General features: G+C 33.9%; 1 protein-coding gene across 3 annotated transcripts in view; it reads left to right on the top strand.

Moving 5' to 3' along the window:
- Pik3c2g (phosphatidylinositol-4-phosphate 3-kinase catalytic subunit type 2 gamma) overlaps positions 1 to 14,375 on the top strand; it is a 340,206-nt gene that overhangs the window by 140,965 nt on the left and 184,866 nt on the right. For all 3 annotated transcript variants that reach the window (XM_048787228.1, XM_015498207.2, XM_048787229.1), the window contains one exon: positions 4,246 to 4,339. In XM_048787228.1, the coding sequence (XP_048643185.1) occupies positions 4,246 to 4,339 (94 nt within the window). The remainder of the gene's footprint in view (positions 1 to 4,245; positions 4,340 to 14,375) is intronic.

The raw sequence follows: 14,375 nt of genomic DNA on the forward strand, positions 1-14,375 counted from the left end.
TTTTTTTTTTTGGGGGGGGGGGGGTACTGGGGATTAAACTCAGGGCCTCACACATGCTAGGCAAGCATTCTACTACTTAGCTATATTCCCAGCCCTGGAACCATTTTTTAGTTCAGTAACGAAATTGCAATTACTCACATATTTTATTAATTAGTTGGATAAGCCTGGCTTTTAAAAAGTAATAAATACTTTTTAATAGGCTTGAAAAACTTTTTAAACAAGCTTACAAAATGAAATGAAAGTCATCTATGAAACTTTCATTCAGATAGCTGGTATTTGTTAATCTTTTCCATCTTTTATTAAACATATAGGGACATGTACACATATTTATTTCAAAAACAATACTGCATAAATATTTCACAGTATTTTATATCATTAAATATTCTAATACTATGTTTAATGACATCATATAATCCACCACATGGCTATAGCATATTTAATTACTTATTTTTAGATATTTTATTTTGGATATTATTTTCAGTAGCTTTTTGCATACACAAATCTTCATGCACATCTCTTATTATATCCTTAAGACATATTCCCTCAAGTTAAATTTCCAGATCAAGCCAGAACCACATTGTGAGTTTTGTCTTGCTTTAATAAATGCTACCATATATTGCCAGCAACATACAAATAATTTCCTGTCCCAGGAACTTCACCAGCACTGCAAGCATCTCTTTTAATATGTTCAATTCTTCTTAATACGGTTGAATGCAAGTTATGTTTGGGTATGCTCTAATGTCAACTTAGGCCTTGTTTACATCTCAGGGTGTCATGCAGTTAGTTTCAATTTCTGTCCTAATTTCTTTCTGAACTTCAACAGTGAAGAATAAATGAGACATCCCTTTCCATTATAGTGTAAAATCAGCCTTCCCAGCACTTGCATATATTAGTACAAATTTATCATTTTCCTTCTGGACTACACTATACAGGTGTTACCAGGTTTTTTTGTTGTTGTTGTTCTCCTTTTTCTAAAAATTTTGGAAAAAAATACACTTATTTCTATTACCTTTAGATTTATTTTTCTTTTATACTTTTGCTTAAAAAGAAATTCCAGAATTGATATGAGTGGTATTGGCGGAATTAAGCCTATTGCAACCAATGTCATTTACCTTAGAGAAAGGCAAGAAATACAACTGACTCCATTGTATAATTTTCATCATTATTATCACCATGACTACTGTATTTTTTTAATTGCCCACCTCATATATACCATGATGCTATATCCCATAAATAAGAAAATAAGATGCAACACACTTAATCTTCAATTGATTTATTTACTAGTTGAGGAATGAGGACACATATATAAAATAATAATACCTTATGTATATACTAGTATATCCTAAGTGTCCAAGAGAAATCAACCACTCAATATTCTTGGAGTTTGAACAAGTGATTATTAAGGAAAGTTGCCTTCAGTGGGATTTGATCCACATCTTGAAGAAGGACCAGAATTTTAAGACAAGAGGTGACATTACTGAGAATGCACATGACTTTTTCAGAGCAAAAATAATAGCAAATGATGGGCTGGGGATGTGGCTCAAGCGGTAAAGCGCTCGCCTGGCATGCGTGCGGCCCCGGTTCGATCCTCAGCACCACATACAAACAATGATGTTGTGTCCGCCAAAAACTGAAAAATAAATATTAAAATTAAAAAATTCTCTCTCTCTCTCTCTCTCTCTCTCTCTCTTTAAAAAATACTCTCTCTAAAAAATAATAATAATAATAATAGCAAATGAAACAGACTGGTTCATCCAATATTATGGTAGGAGAAATACCTGGAATATTTAGCCAGTCTTCAATTCTAGGTTAGCAGTATGAGTATAAGAAAGGTCCACTGAAAATAGAAAACCATTTAATGTTTTATAAGAAATGAATTTACAAACAAATTGGGAAATTCTTTAGATATCACCATGAAAAATATGAGGTAATTATGTTCTAGACCAAATATGTGCAGAAGAAATTAAAAGTAAGCACAGATACTCAAACCATTAAGATAGAAGAGTCAACTGAACTTAGCAACTGAGTTAAGTATAAAAATAAGAAACTACAGGAAATTCCACAAACTTCTATTAAACTGTGCTTCAATAAGAGACTCATAAATTGGAGGAACATGCCACCAACCATGGGCTTCATATAGAATTCCTTAGGGAACAGGTGATTACCTCTACAGGAGGCTGAAAAGTGGTCAAAACAACCACAGGTAAATTGATGCTGGAGCTTTGACTGGAGGGATGAAAAGATTTTCATCCAAAGAAAAGTGGGGAAATCTAATAAAGACGGCAAAAGAGGAGCCAAATATCATCTTTAAAATTTTATCACTATATGATTGGAGAAAGATATTAAGAAGGAAACCTGGTAGTAGAAATGTCTTATGGAAAGATAATGAGTTCAGTTTAGTCTTCAAACAAATACAAAGAGGACACCCACAAATTTGGAGGCATTGGGGACACATCCAAGAACAAAGCAGACAAAAAATTTCTGCTTCCACTCTAGTGTACATTCTAGTGAATACATAATTAGAAGTATAGTGCTCACCAAAGCTGGTGTTGTGATGTTTCTTTTATATTTTCATTTACTTTTTTTGTCACCTGTATCAATAAGATAAAATAGGCACACAAGAAAACAAGAGTGACTAGAATCCGACTTAACAAGTCATCACTTTGTTGAAATATACCAAATAACTTATTCCCTCTGAGGCTTCAAACTGTCCTCAAACTGACCTTGATGTCCACAAGCTTCAAACAAATAGTTTAGTAATTGAGAGCAATAAATTAGAGTCAATTGCATTTAGTTGGGAGAATTTAAAGTCTTAATGTGCTAAAATAGGCTGACCTTCTTCTAGCTTTGCATTTTTATTGCACCCTTCTGCTCTTGGTGCATGCATGAGGTTATGCTGAGAACTTCTGACCTTAGCAGTACTTCATGAGATGTGTCTGGACTACAGTTCTCACTAGGGCTCATTGCTAGAATGTTCAAAGGGAGAAAATTAGTATTGGAAAAGTATTTTCAGGTCAGAAATAAGAGTTTTGAGTGACTAACCTTAGAAGTGAAATTTTTGTTGCAATTAAAATGCTCAGTTTAAATGAAAAAAAAAATGCATACCCTATTTAGCAATTACATTTCAAACTGCTCTCAAGGACTGTTGAGGGGTACTGAGTAATACCATTTTTTTTACTCAACTCTATAGATGCATAGTATTCATTTCATCCTTCAGTAACCTAATATCCTAAAAAGTACAGCTTATTGGAGACTTTAAAGTTTTCTAACTTCAAAACTACTGGGAGCTAATCTTCAGAGTCTTCACCTGACTGGTTGAAAAACCTTCAGTTAATTCCCTACAAAAGCAGTTTGGGGCTTTGTTTATTTGTTTATTCATTTCTTTGCTTTTAAATGAGTACTAAGAGCAGTTTCTGGAAGTTTTAAATTATGCCTATTTTTTTCTGAAAACATGTTCATGTGAAATTAATTGTTCTTACCAAAGCCCTGGCTATATCTAATCATGTCAAGGCCATAGGTCAAGATCATCTCAAAGCAGCGTGGTACCAAATTTATCTCCATGCACTTAGCTGTCGGTAGATAATTGCATCTAATTTCTGCTGGAGCAAGATGGCAACAATCTGAAGAGCCCATTTTAAAATAAAATTGTCTTTGGAATATGGTTTCAAATGTTAGATGCCTCACAAATTTGGTTTAATAAATAAGTGACTAATCTTACTATTGTCATATATAGTCTAAAAAGGAATAGGTTGCAGTTAACTTCAAGAACTTCACAGTCTAGTAAGCTTTATCCTTATTATATTATGCTTGTTCATGTATTATAAAGTACTTTAGATTTCTGGGTTTCATTAAGAGCTGGCTAAAGTCAGTTTTAAAATATTAGATTTTATTTTTAAGCATATAAACTATCAGATCTCCAACTGGTAATAGTTTAAACATTTCCATCCATTTCAGAAAAGATTTCAGATATCCAATAATCCACATTTTATAGCTAAGAGAGTTGGCAAGGATCTTACTTAAATTCACCTTTCTAAGTCTAGTCAAAAAAGGCTTTCAATTGTAGTCTACATGAGAGTCTAGAATATGGAAAATAACACTTATTGCTAGTGATTATTTTAATTTATGATGGGTTTATTATTTTACTTTATACACTGGGGGTAGAATTCTTTCTCTGTTTTTACTGACATGTGTCATCTGTTTTTCCTAGACATTACCATCTTTATAAACACGTGTACTATGTCTTAGTTTTCCAGATCAAGAAATTCGTAAAGTGGCAGTTCAACAATTAAACACCCTCTTGAATGATGAGCTACTGGAATATCTCCCACAGCTGGTTCAGGTAGGAACCACAAAATTGCTATAGGAATGCCAGTATTATAACTAATAATTCTCTAAAAAGTTCCCAATGACTGCACCAATTTGCAGTCCCACCAGCAATGTATGAGTGTACCTTTTCCCCTACATCCTCGCCAACATTTATTGTTGTTTGTCTTCATAATACCTGCCATTCTGACTGGAGTTGAGATGATATCTTAGAGGAGTTTTGATTTGCATTTCTCTAATTGCTAGAGATGCTGAGCATTTTTTCATATATTTGTTGAATGATTGTATGTCCTCTTCTGAGAAGTATTTGTTCAGGTCCTTGGCCCATTTGTTGATTGGGTTATTTGTTTTTTTTTTTTTTTGGGGGGGGGTTAGCTTTTTGAGTTCTTTATATATCCTAGAGATTAGTGCTCTGATGTGTGAGGGGTAAAAATTTGCTTCCAAGATGTAGGTTCTCTGTTCACCTCACAGATTGTTTCTTTTGCTGAGAAGAAACTTTTTAGTTCGATCCCTTCCATTTATTGATTCTTGGTTTTAATTATTGTGCTATAGGAATCATATTAAGGAAGTTGGGGCCTAATCCCACATGATGATTAGGGCCTACTTTTTCTTCTATTATATGCAGAGTCTTTAAGCAGTATGGAGATTCCTTGGAAAGCTGGGAAAGGAACCACAATTTGACCTAGCTATCCCTCTCCTCATTCTATACCCAAAGGACTTAAAAACAGCTTACTACAGGGACACAGCCACATCAATGTATATAGCAGCACAATTCGCAATAGCTAAACTGTGGAGCTAACCTAGATGTCCTTCAGTGAGTGAATAGATTTAAAAAAAATGTGGCATATATACACAATGGAATTTTACTCAGCAATAAAAGAGAATAAAATCATGGTATTTGCAAGTAAATGGATGACATTGGAGAAGATAATACTGTGAAGTTAGCCAATCCCCAAAAAAACAAATGCCCAATGTTTTCTCTGATATAAGGAGGTTGACTCATAGTGGGGTAGGGAGGGACAGCATTCGAGGAATAGATGAATTCTAGATAGGGAAGAGGGGTGGGAGGGAAAGAGAGGGGACAGAGGATTACCAAGGATGGTGGAATGTGATAAACATCATTATCCAAAGTACATGTATGAAAACTTGAACTGGGTGTCAACATACTTTATATACAAACTGAGATATGAAAACTTGTGGTATATATGTGTAATAAGAATTGTAATGCATTCTGCTGTCATTTATTTAAAATAAAATTTTTTAAGTTTCCAATGAATCAACAATAAAGAACTTAAAAGTGATATTGTAATTTAGTCAAAGAACTGAGTTATAGCTCATATGACAATGCGGACATTATTTAGCCAAAACTCATACAGCAACAAAAAGGCATATAAAAGCCAAAATGGAATTTTTTTAAAAGTGATTTCATTTATTAATTAAAGCAGAGAAAATATATTTATGATAAAATCTTTTCATAACTGTATGTGGAAAACATTAAATAAATGTTAGGTAAAAAACAATTTTTCTCAGAATTTATGAACTTCTTGAGGGTTTTTAAGATGGCAGAATACAGAAGGTTGCTTTCCAGGATGCTTCATGGTATGAAACCAAGGAAGAAGACAGGCAGCTTCTCAGCAAGTGACGTACTAGACACCTTCAGGGACACTGTAAGTCCACAGGGTAGAAACTCTGTTGCTTCACATAGATACTGTTGGATTGGTAGACACACAAGCAGCATGAACAAGCAAGGGAACAAACTGCCCCAAACAAACCAAGGTACTTCAATAATGGAATCCATGGACACCACAGTGGAAGAAATGTCAGTGAAGGAGTTTATAATGTACATAGTTAAATTATCTGCAAAGTAAAGAAAGGTATAAGGTATGAAATCAGGAAGTAAAAGATCACTTCAATAAAGAGAGATTTGGGAGAAAAATAACATAGGCAGAAATCCTCAAAATTGTGGCATATAAACACAATGGAATTTTACTCAGCAATGAAAGAGAATAAAATCATGGCATTAGTAGGTGAATGGATGGAGTTTGAGAAGACAATGCTAAGTGAAGTTAGCCAATCTCAAAAAACCAAATGCCAAATGTTTTCTCTGATATAAGGAGGCTGATTCATAGTGGGGTAGGGAGGAGGATCATGGGAGAAAGAGATGAACTCTAGATAGGGTAGAGGGGTGGGAGGGGAAGGGAGGGGGCATGGTGTTAGAAATGATGGCGGAATGTGATGGACATTATTATCCAAAGTACATACATGAAGACACAAATTGGTGTGAATATACTTTGTATGTAACCAGAGATATGAAAAATTGTGCTCTATTTATGTAATAAGAATTATAATGCATTCCACTGTTATATATAAATAAAAAATTTTTAAAAATCCTCAAAATGAAGGAAACAATAAACTAAATTAAAAATTCAATCGAAAGCATCACCAACAGACTAGATCACTTGGAAGACAAGAATTTCAGGCAATGAAAATATATAATCTTGAAAACAAAATTGACCATGGAGAAAAGATGTAAAGTGACCATAAACAGAACTTCCAAGAAATATAGGATAACCTGAAAGACCAAATTGAAGATGTATTGGGATAGATGAAGATTCAGAGATACAAACAAAAGGAAGGTACAATCTTTTTGATGCAATAATATCAGAAAATTTCCCAAACCTAAAGAATGAAATGGAAAAGCAAATATAGAAGGCTTACATAACTCCAAATATACAAAATTACAACAGATCCACACCAAGACACATTATTATGAAAAAGCCTAATATACAGAAAAAGGATACAATTTTAAAGGCTGCCAGAGAATAATGACAGTTAATGTTTAGAGGAAAACCAATCCAGATTTCAGTTGTTTTCTCAACACAGGCTCAGAGCTAGGAGGTATTGGAATGATATATACTAAGATCTGAAAGAGAATGGATGCCAGCCAAGAATGCTATACCCAGCAAAATTAAGCTTCAGAGTTGATGATGAAATAAAAACTTTCCTAGATTAAAAAAAAAGTGAAAAGAATTCACTAGAAAGCCTTCAGTACAAACATACTAAATAAGATATTTCATGAAGAAGAAAGGAAAAATAAAAGTGAAAACTACCAATGTGAAAAACTACACTAAAAGAACAATGAATCAATGGAGAAATTAATTCAAATTAAAAACCAGAAATAAATCAAAATGACACGGAATAAAAATCATATCTCAATGATAACATTGAATATAAATGGCTTATACTCATTAATCAAAACATATAGACGGAATATTGGATTAAAAAACAAGACTCAAAAACATGCTGTTGCCAAGAGACTCACTGACAAAGACTTCTGCAGACTGAAGGTAAAAGAATAGAAAAAAAAATGTCATTCACATGGATCTTGTAAACAAGCAGGGTTTTTTTTCTTATATAGGTAAAATGGACTTTAAGCCAAAATTAATCAGGAGGGACAAAAAAGACCATTCATATCACTGAAGGGAATCATATAACAAGACATAACAATTGTAAATATTTATGTTCCCAAAATTGGACTACCTAAGTGCATCAAACAAACCCTTCTCAATTTCAAGAATCAAACACAATAACACTGGGTGACTTTAACACACTTCTCTCACTTCTGGATTGATCCACCAAACAAAAACTAAATAAAGAAGCTATAGAAGTAAAAACTACAATTAATACTTTAGACTTAACAGACATATATAGAATATTGCATTCATCAATGTCTGAATACACTTTCTTCTCAGCAGCACATAGATCCTTCTTTAAAATAGAACATAACTTAGGCCACAAATCAACCCTTAGCAAGTACAAAAAATATAAATAATACCTTGCATTCTACCAGATAATAATGGAATGAAATCAGAAACCCACAATAAAATAAAAAATAAAAACTACTATATTGACTGGAGACTAAATAATACGCTATCAAATGATGAATTGATAGCAGAACTAATCAGGGATTAAATAACAAAATACTTAGAGGTAAATTAGAAAACAATACAACATATCAAAATATCTGAGACACTATGAAGGCAGTGAAAACAGGAAAGTTAATTGTACTGAGCTCATTTATTAAAAGAATAGAAAGTCAATGAATAAATAACCTAACATTATATCTTAAAGCCCTAGAAAAAAAGAACAAATCAACATCAAAGGCAGTAGAAGATAGTAAACAATTAAAATCAGAGATGAAATTGAAACAAAAGAAACAATCCAAGATATCAACAAAATAAAAAGTTGATTCTTTGAAAGAATCAATAACATTGATAAACTCTGAGCCAAACTAACAAAGAAAGAGAAAAAACTCAAATTACTAAGTTTGTGATGAAAAAAGGAAATATCACAATGGACACTACTGAAATACGGATGATAACCATAACCTATATTGACAATTTATACTCTAATAAAATAGAAATTGTGAAGACTTCAACACATTTCTGGAGACATATTACTTACCCAAATTTAATCAGGAGGGCATAGGAAATTTTAAACAGATGAATTTCAAGCAATGAAATTGAAGATTTCATCAAAAGCCTATCAAGAAAGAAGAGTCCAGAACCAGATGGACTCTCAGCTGAGTTCTATCAGACCTTCAAAGAAGAATACACACCAATCCTCCTAAAATTATTCCATGAAATAGAAAAGGAGGGAACCCTTCCAAACTCATTCTCTGAAGCTATTATCACCCTAATACCAAAATCAGACAAAGAAACATCAAGGAAAGAAAATTTCAGACCAATATCCCTGATGAAAATAGATGCAAAAATTATTAATAAAATACTGGCAAATCACTTACAAAAACATATTACAAAGATAGTGCACCATAATCAAGTGAGGTTCATCCAAAGGATGCAAAGTTGTTTCAACATATGGAAATCAATAAACATAATTCATCACATCAATAAAGATAAGAATCACATGATCGTCTCAAGAGATGCAGAAAATGCATTTGGTAAAATACAGCATCCATTCATATTCAAAACACTAGAAAAACTAGGGATAGTAGGAACATACTTCTATATTGCAAAAGCTAAATATGCTAAAACCAAGGCTAACATATTCAAAATGGAGGAAAAAAATGAAAGTATTACCTCTAAAAACTGGAACAAGACAGTGATGCCCTCTTTCACCACTTCTATTTAACATAGTCCTGGAAACTATAGCCAGAACAATTAGACAAAAGAAAGAAATTAAAGGGATATGGGCAGGAAAAGAACTCAAATTATCACTATTTGCCAATGATATCATTCTATATTTAGAAGATCTGAAAAACTCCACCAGAAAACTCCTGGAACTCATAAACAAATTCAGCAAAGTAGCAGTATGTAAAATTAATACCCATAAATCAATTGCATTCCTATGCATCAGTGATGAATCAACTGGAAGACAAATTAGGAAAACTAATTCACAATATTAGGAAAACTATTCACAATAACCTCAAAGAAAATATATGAGAATCAATATAACAAAAAAGGTGAAAGACATCTACAATGAAAACTACAGAACACTAAAGAAATAAATAGAAGAAAACCTTAGAAGATGGAAAGATCTCCCATGTTCTTGGATAGTAAGATTTATTATTGTCAAAATGGCCTTACTACCAAAAGCACTAAACAGATTTAATGCAATTCCCATTAAGGTTCTGGTAACATTCTTCATAGAAATAGAAAAAGCAGTCATGAAATTCATTTGGAAAAATAAGAGGCCCAGAATAGCCAAAGCAATCCTGAGCAAAAAGAGTGATGTTGGGTGCATCTAAATTACACAACAGAACTATAGTAACAAAAACAGCATGATATTGGCACCAAAACAGACATGAAGACCAATGTTACAGAATAGAAGACAAATACAGTTATTTCATACTGGACAAAGGCACCATAAACATACATTGAAGAAAAGATAGCCTCTTCAACAAATGGTGCTAGGAAATAAAATGAAATTAGACTTCTATCTCTCACCCTGCACAAAACTCAAGTCTAAGTGGATCAAGGACCTTGGCATTAGACAAAAGACCCTGCACTTACTAGAAGCAAACATAGGCCCAAATCTCAGTCATGTCAGCTTAGGTATTGAATTCTTCAATAAGACTCCCAAAGCAATAAGTAGTATTATATCACACTAAAAGTTTCTTCTCAGCAAAGGAAACAATCAAGAACATTAAAAGAGAGCCTGCAGAATGGGAAAAAAACTTTGCCACATGCACCTCAGATAGAGCATTAATATCCAAGGTATATAAACAACTTTATGAACTTAAAAATCAACAAATAACCCAACCAATAAATGGCAAAGGAACTGAACACACACCACAGAAGAAATGGTCAACAAATATATGAAAAAATGTTCAGTATCACTAGTAATTAGAGAAATGCAAATTAAAACTACACTGAGATTTCATCTCACTTCAGTCAGAATGGCAGTTATCAAGAATCCAAGTAACAATAAATGTTGGCGAGGGTGTGGAGGAAAACGTACATACGTTGCTGGTGGGACTGCAGATTGGTACAACCATTCTGGGAAGCGGTATGGAGATTCCTCAGAAAACTTGAAATGGAACCATCATTTAAGCTAGTTATCTCACTCTTCAGCTTATGCCAACAGGACTTAAAATCAGCATACTATAGTGACTCAGTCACATCAATATTTATAGCAGTTCAATTCACAAGAGGTAAACTATGGAACCAATCTAGGGACCCTTCAATATATGAATGGATAAAGAAAATGTGGTATGTATACACAATGGGATATTACTCAGCCATAAAGAAGAATGAAATTATGGCATTTGCTAGTAAAAGGATGGAACTAGAGGCAATCATGCTAAGTGAAATAAGTTGAACCCCAAAAACCAAAGGCCAAATATTCTCTTTGATATGCAGATGATGACTTAATTGAATCCCAAAACACCAAAGGCCAAATGTTCTCTCTGATATGTGGACACTGACTTACAATAGGCTGGGAATGTGGGGAGAAGTGTAGGAGGGATGGGAATGGAAAAGACAGTATAATGAATCAGACATAAATTTCCTATGTTCCTATATTAATGACCAGTGTAACTCCACATCATGTACAACTACAAAAATGGTGAATTATGCTCCATTTTATGTATGAAATGTCAAAATATATTCTAGTGTCACTTATAACTAAAAAGAACAAATTTTTAAAGACTATTATTGAGGAAAAAATAATTTATGAGCTTCTTGCCTTTCCCATAGAGAATTGTAAGATTGATTATAAATCTTACAGAAGTAATTTCTAATACCCAAATTCTGTTGCCAACTAGCACATTTTAGTCACATCAAATATTATAATATCAAATTCATTTTAGAAAAGAATATAAATTATGAGGAAATATGAGAAGAGTCTAACATATCTGAATATGATGAAAGATTAAAAATTAAATTAAACATTTTACAATTGAGCATGTAAATGACTGAAAATCCAAACTACACAAATAAATCTTTTTCTAAGAGGACTGAAAAGGTCTTTCTGCTTTGTTTATTTTTAATTAATTAATTAATTAATTAATTTGTACCAGGGATCAAACCCAGAGTCACTTAAACATTGAGCCACAAACTGAATTCTTTTTTATATTTTATTTAGAGACAGAGTCTCTCTGAGTTGCTAGGGCCTCCCTAAGTTGCTGAGGATGGCTTTGAACACACATTCTCATGCCTCAGCCTCCTGAACTACTGAGATTACAGGCATGCACCACCACACCCATTTGTTTGTGTGTTTTCTAAATGCAGATATTGTCCTATCTGGAGAGTTAGAAGTTATTTTTAATGTCAGGTGCCTCAGTTTTTGACCACTGATTTTAAAAAACTCTAAGAAAATGGAAAAGCACCTATAAATAAACTCTAGTGCCATATTACTTTGCACATGTACGTGAACTTGTCCTGAGTCCTCCTAAAGAGAGAGACCTGGTTTAGATATAGCTAAACTATATAGTTACACCTACCAATCTTCATAGTACTTCCCTCAACTTGCCAGTATAGTATTGATAAAAGAAAAAAAAAAAGTTTGAACTTGTTGATCACTATTCATCTCATGGCTCATGGGTAGGGGCTACATATCATTTCTAACCCAACTGAAAATAGTACGTTCTTACTGAAGTACCTGTAGAGTAAACTCATTTGATGGCCCCATCATAACCAGTACAGTTGACACCAGAAGTTCTCTGAGAGCCACCTTCCTGCAAATCAAGTTTATAAGAAAACTCGTACACTGAATCCAACATAGCAAACACACAGAGGGTAAAATTAAATAAAGCTGCAACTGTGTCCTAATTAAAAGTAAAGTTTACAACATGTTCTTGTTAAGGCGAGATTGCAATAAATCACCAGCTGGTGGTCCAGATCCACCAGCTGCTGGGCCAATAGGTAAGCTGCAAGTCTATAACCTTCAACTCCATCCCAGGGTTTGAGTCTACCTTTCATAGTCCAAAACCATATTAAAGTATAAGTGGCTGTTGCTATGATTCAAAACCATAAACAAATATCATGAGATCTAAAATCATAAGCAGAAATGTGAGTGGGCCAAAAAGTCCCTAGTTGAGTACAAGTTAAAGAATTGTTACTAAAATCCAGGCAATCAATCTCTGAGAGAGTACATTGTCCAAGAAAAACAGGAGCTAAAGACAGAACACTTTTACATTGTCTAAGAATTGCCATTTTGTGTTGCCAAACATGCTCTGCTGAGCAACTGTTGATGGACACAGATGTGGGGCTTTCCATGGGAGAAGGATTTCTTACATGACATGAAGTCTCAGGGCAAAATGGAGTCTGTTTCGTCATTGCCCATATAGGCTGGCCCATAACATTCTGAGATGGGAAGAAATATATGAGACTAGAAAATAAACAAAAACTGGGAAGAATTTCTTAATATTCACTGTAAAGTTTACCATATGACTTTAATGTTTCACCCTGATCTTAAAACTTTTCAACACATTAAGGTCTATCCCTGTTGACTATTTTCTGGAATCATGTTATTTTGTTATGGATTTCTATGCTAAAATGATGAAGACTACATTCAAGCAGAGAGAAAGAACTCTAAGACCACAGTGAAAACAGAAAGGTTCATAATTAGGCATCAAGTAAGCCTACTGAGCTACTGGAATTACAGGCATGCATCACCACCCAGCTGTTTGTGTGTTTTTAAATGCAGATATTGTCCTATCTGGAGAGTTAGATGTCAGATGTCAGATGTCAATATTAACTATAGGATGTAACTATGCAGGTAACTTCCAAACACAGAGTTCAAAATAATGTGTTGTGCGCCTGAAATGGGTGATACAGGATTTAAGGGAAATTGCATCAGTAGATAGTAAAGCAAGGAGTTTGTAAGCAAGGGAGGCAATCCAAGAGCTATAAATAGTTACTGTGTTTAAGAAGAAGTGATGGGAAGAAATTATAAGGCAAGCATAGAAGTAAATTCTGAGACATATCTCCTGCTCATATGCCCATATTATATGTTTACAACTAGAGCATAAACAAAATCCATGACCTAATCAGCAGGTAAGAAAGAAAAACCCATGACTGCAGTTTAAGGCTAGTTAATGTTAATGTCTTTCTGCATTCAGACAGTGTTAGGAGGCTATGCAAATTTGTTGAAATCATCTTCGGCACTCTCACACCTCAGAAATTTATAACTTTTCCATCCTTGAGGGTATTTAGCGTCTGAGGTGTTTCTTCAGGTGTGTGTGTGAATTAATATAGTACCCACTTTTTTCTGCTCTCTGTACTGTGGTATAAAACTTGGCTCAAACTGTGTGTGTGTGTGTGTGTGTGTGTGTGTGTGTAATGTGTATATGTGTGTGTGAGAGAGAAATGGGGAGGGAGACTTAAATGGCTTATTGAACAACTAAAGGTAGAAGCTTTGCCCCTCAAACAGGAATGAGCACTTTTATGAAGAGAACTTGGTTTTCATTTTCACATACTGATTGCTGGGACAATGGTGGGGATTCAGGTATAGTTCCTACAGAAGGCAGGTACAGGTCTGAATTAGGTTCCTGAGGACATCTGGGGCTGCCATGGTTATCCATGTCTTTT

This window comes from Marmota marmota, unplaced genomic scaffold, assembly GCF_001458135.2.
Source record: "Marmota marmota marmota unplaced genomic scaffold, marMar, whole genome shotgun sequence".
Lineage (NCBI taxonomy): Eukaryota > Metazoa > Chordata > Mammalia > Rodentia > Sciuridae > Marmota > Marmota marmota.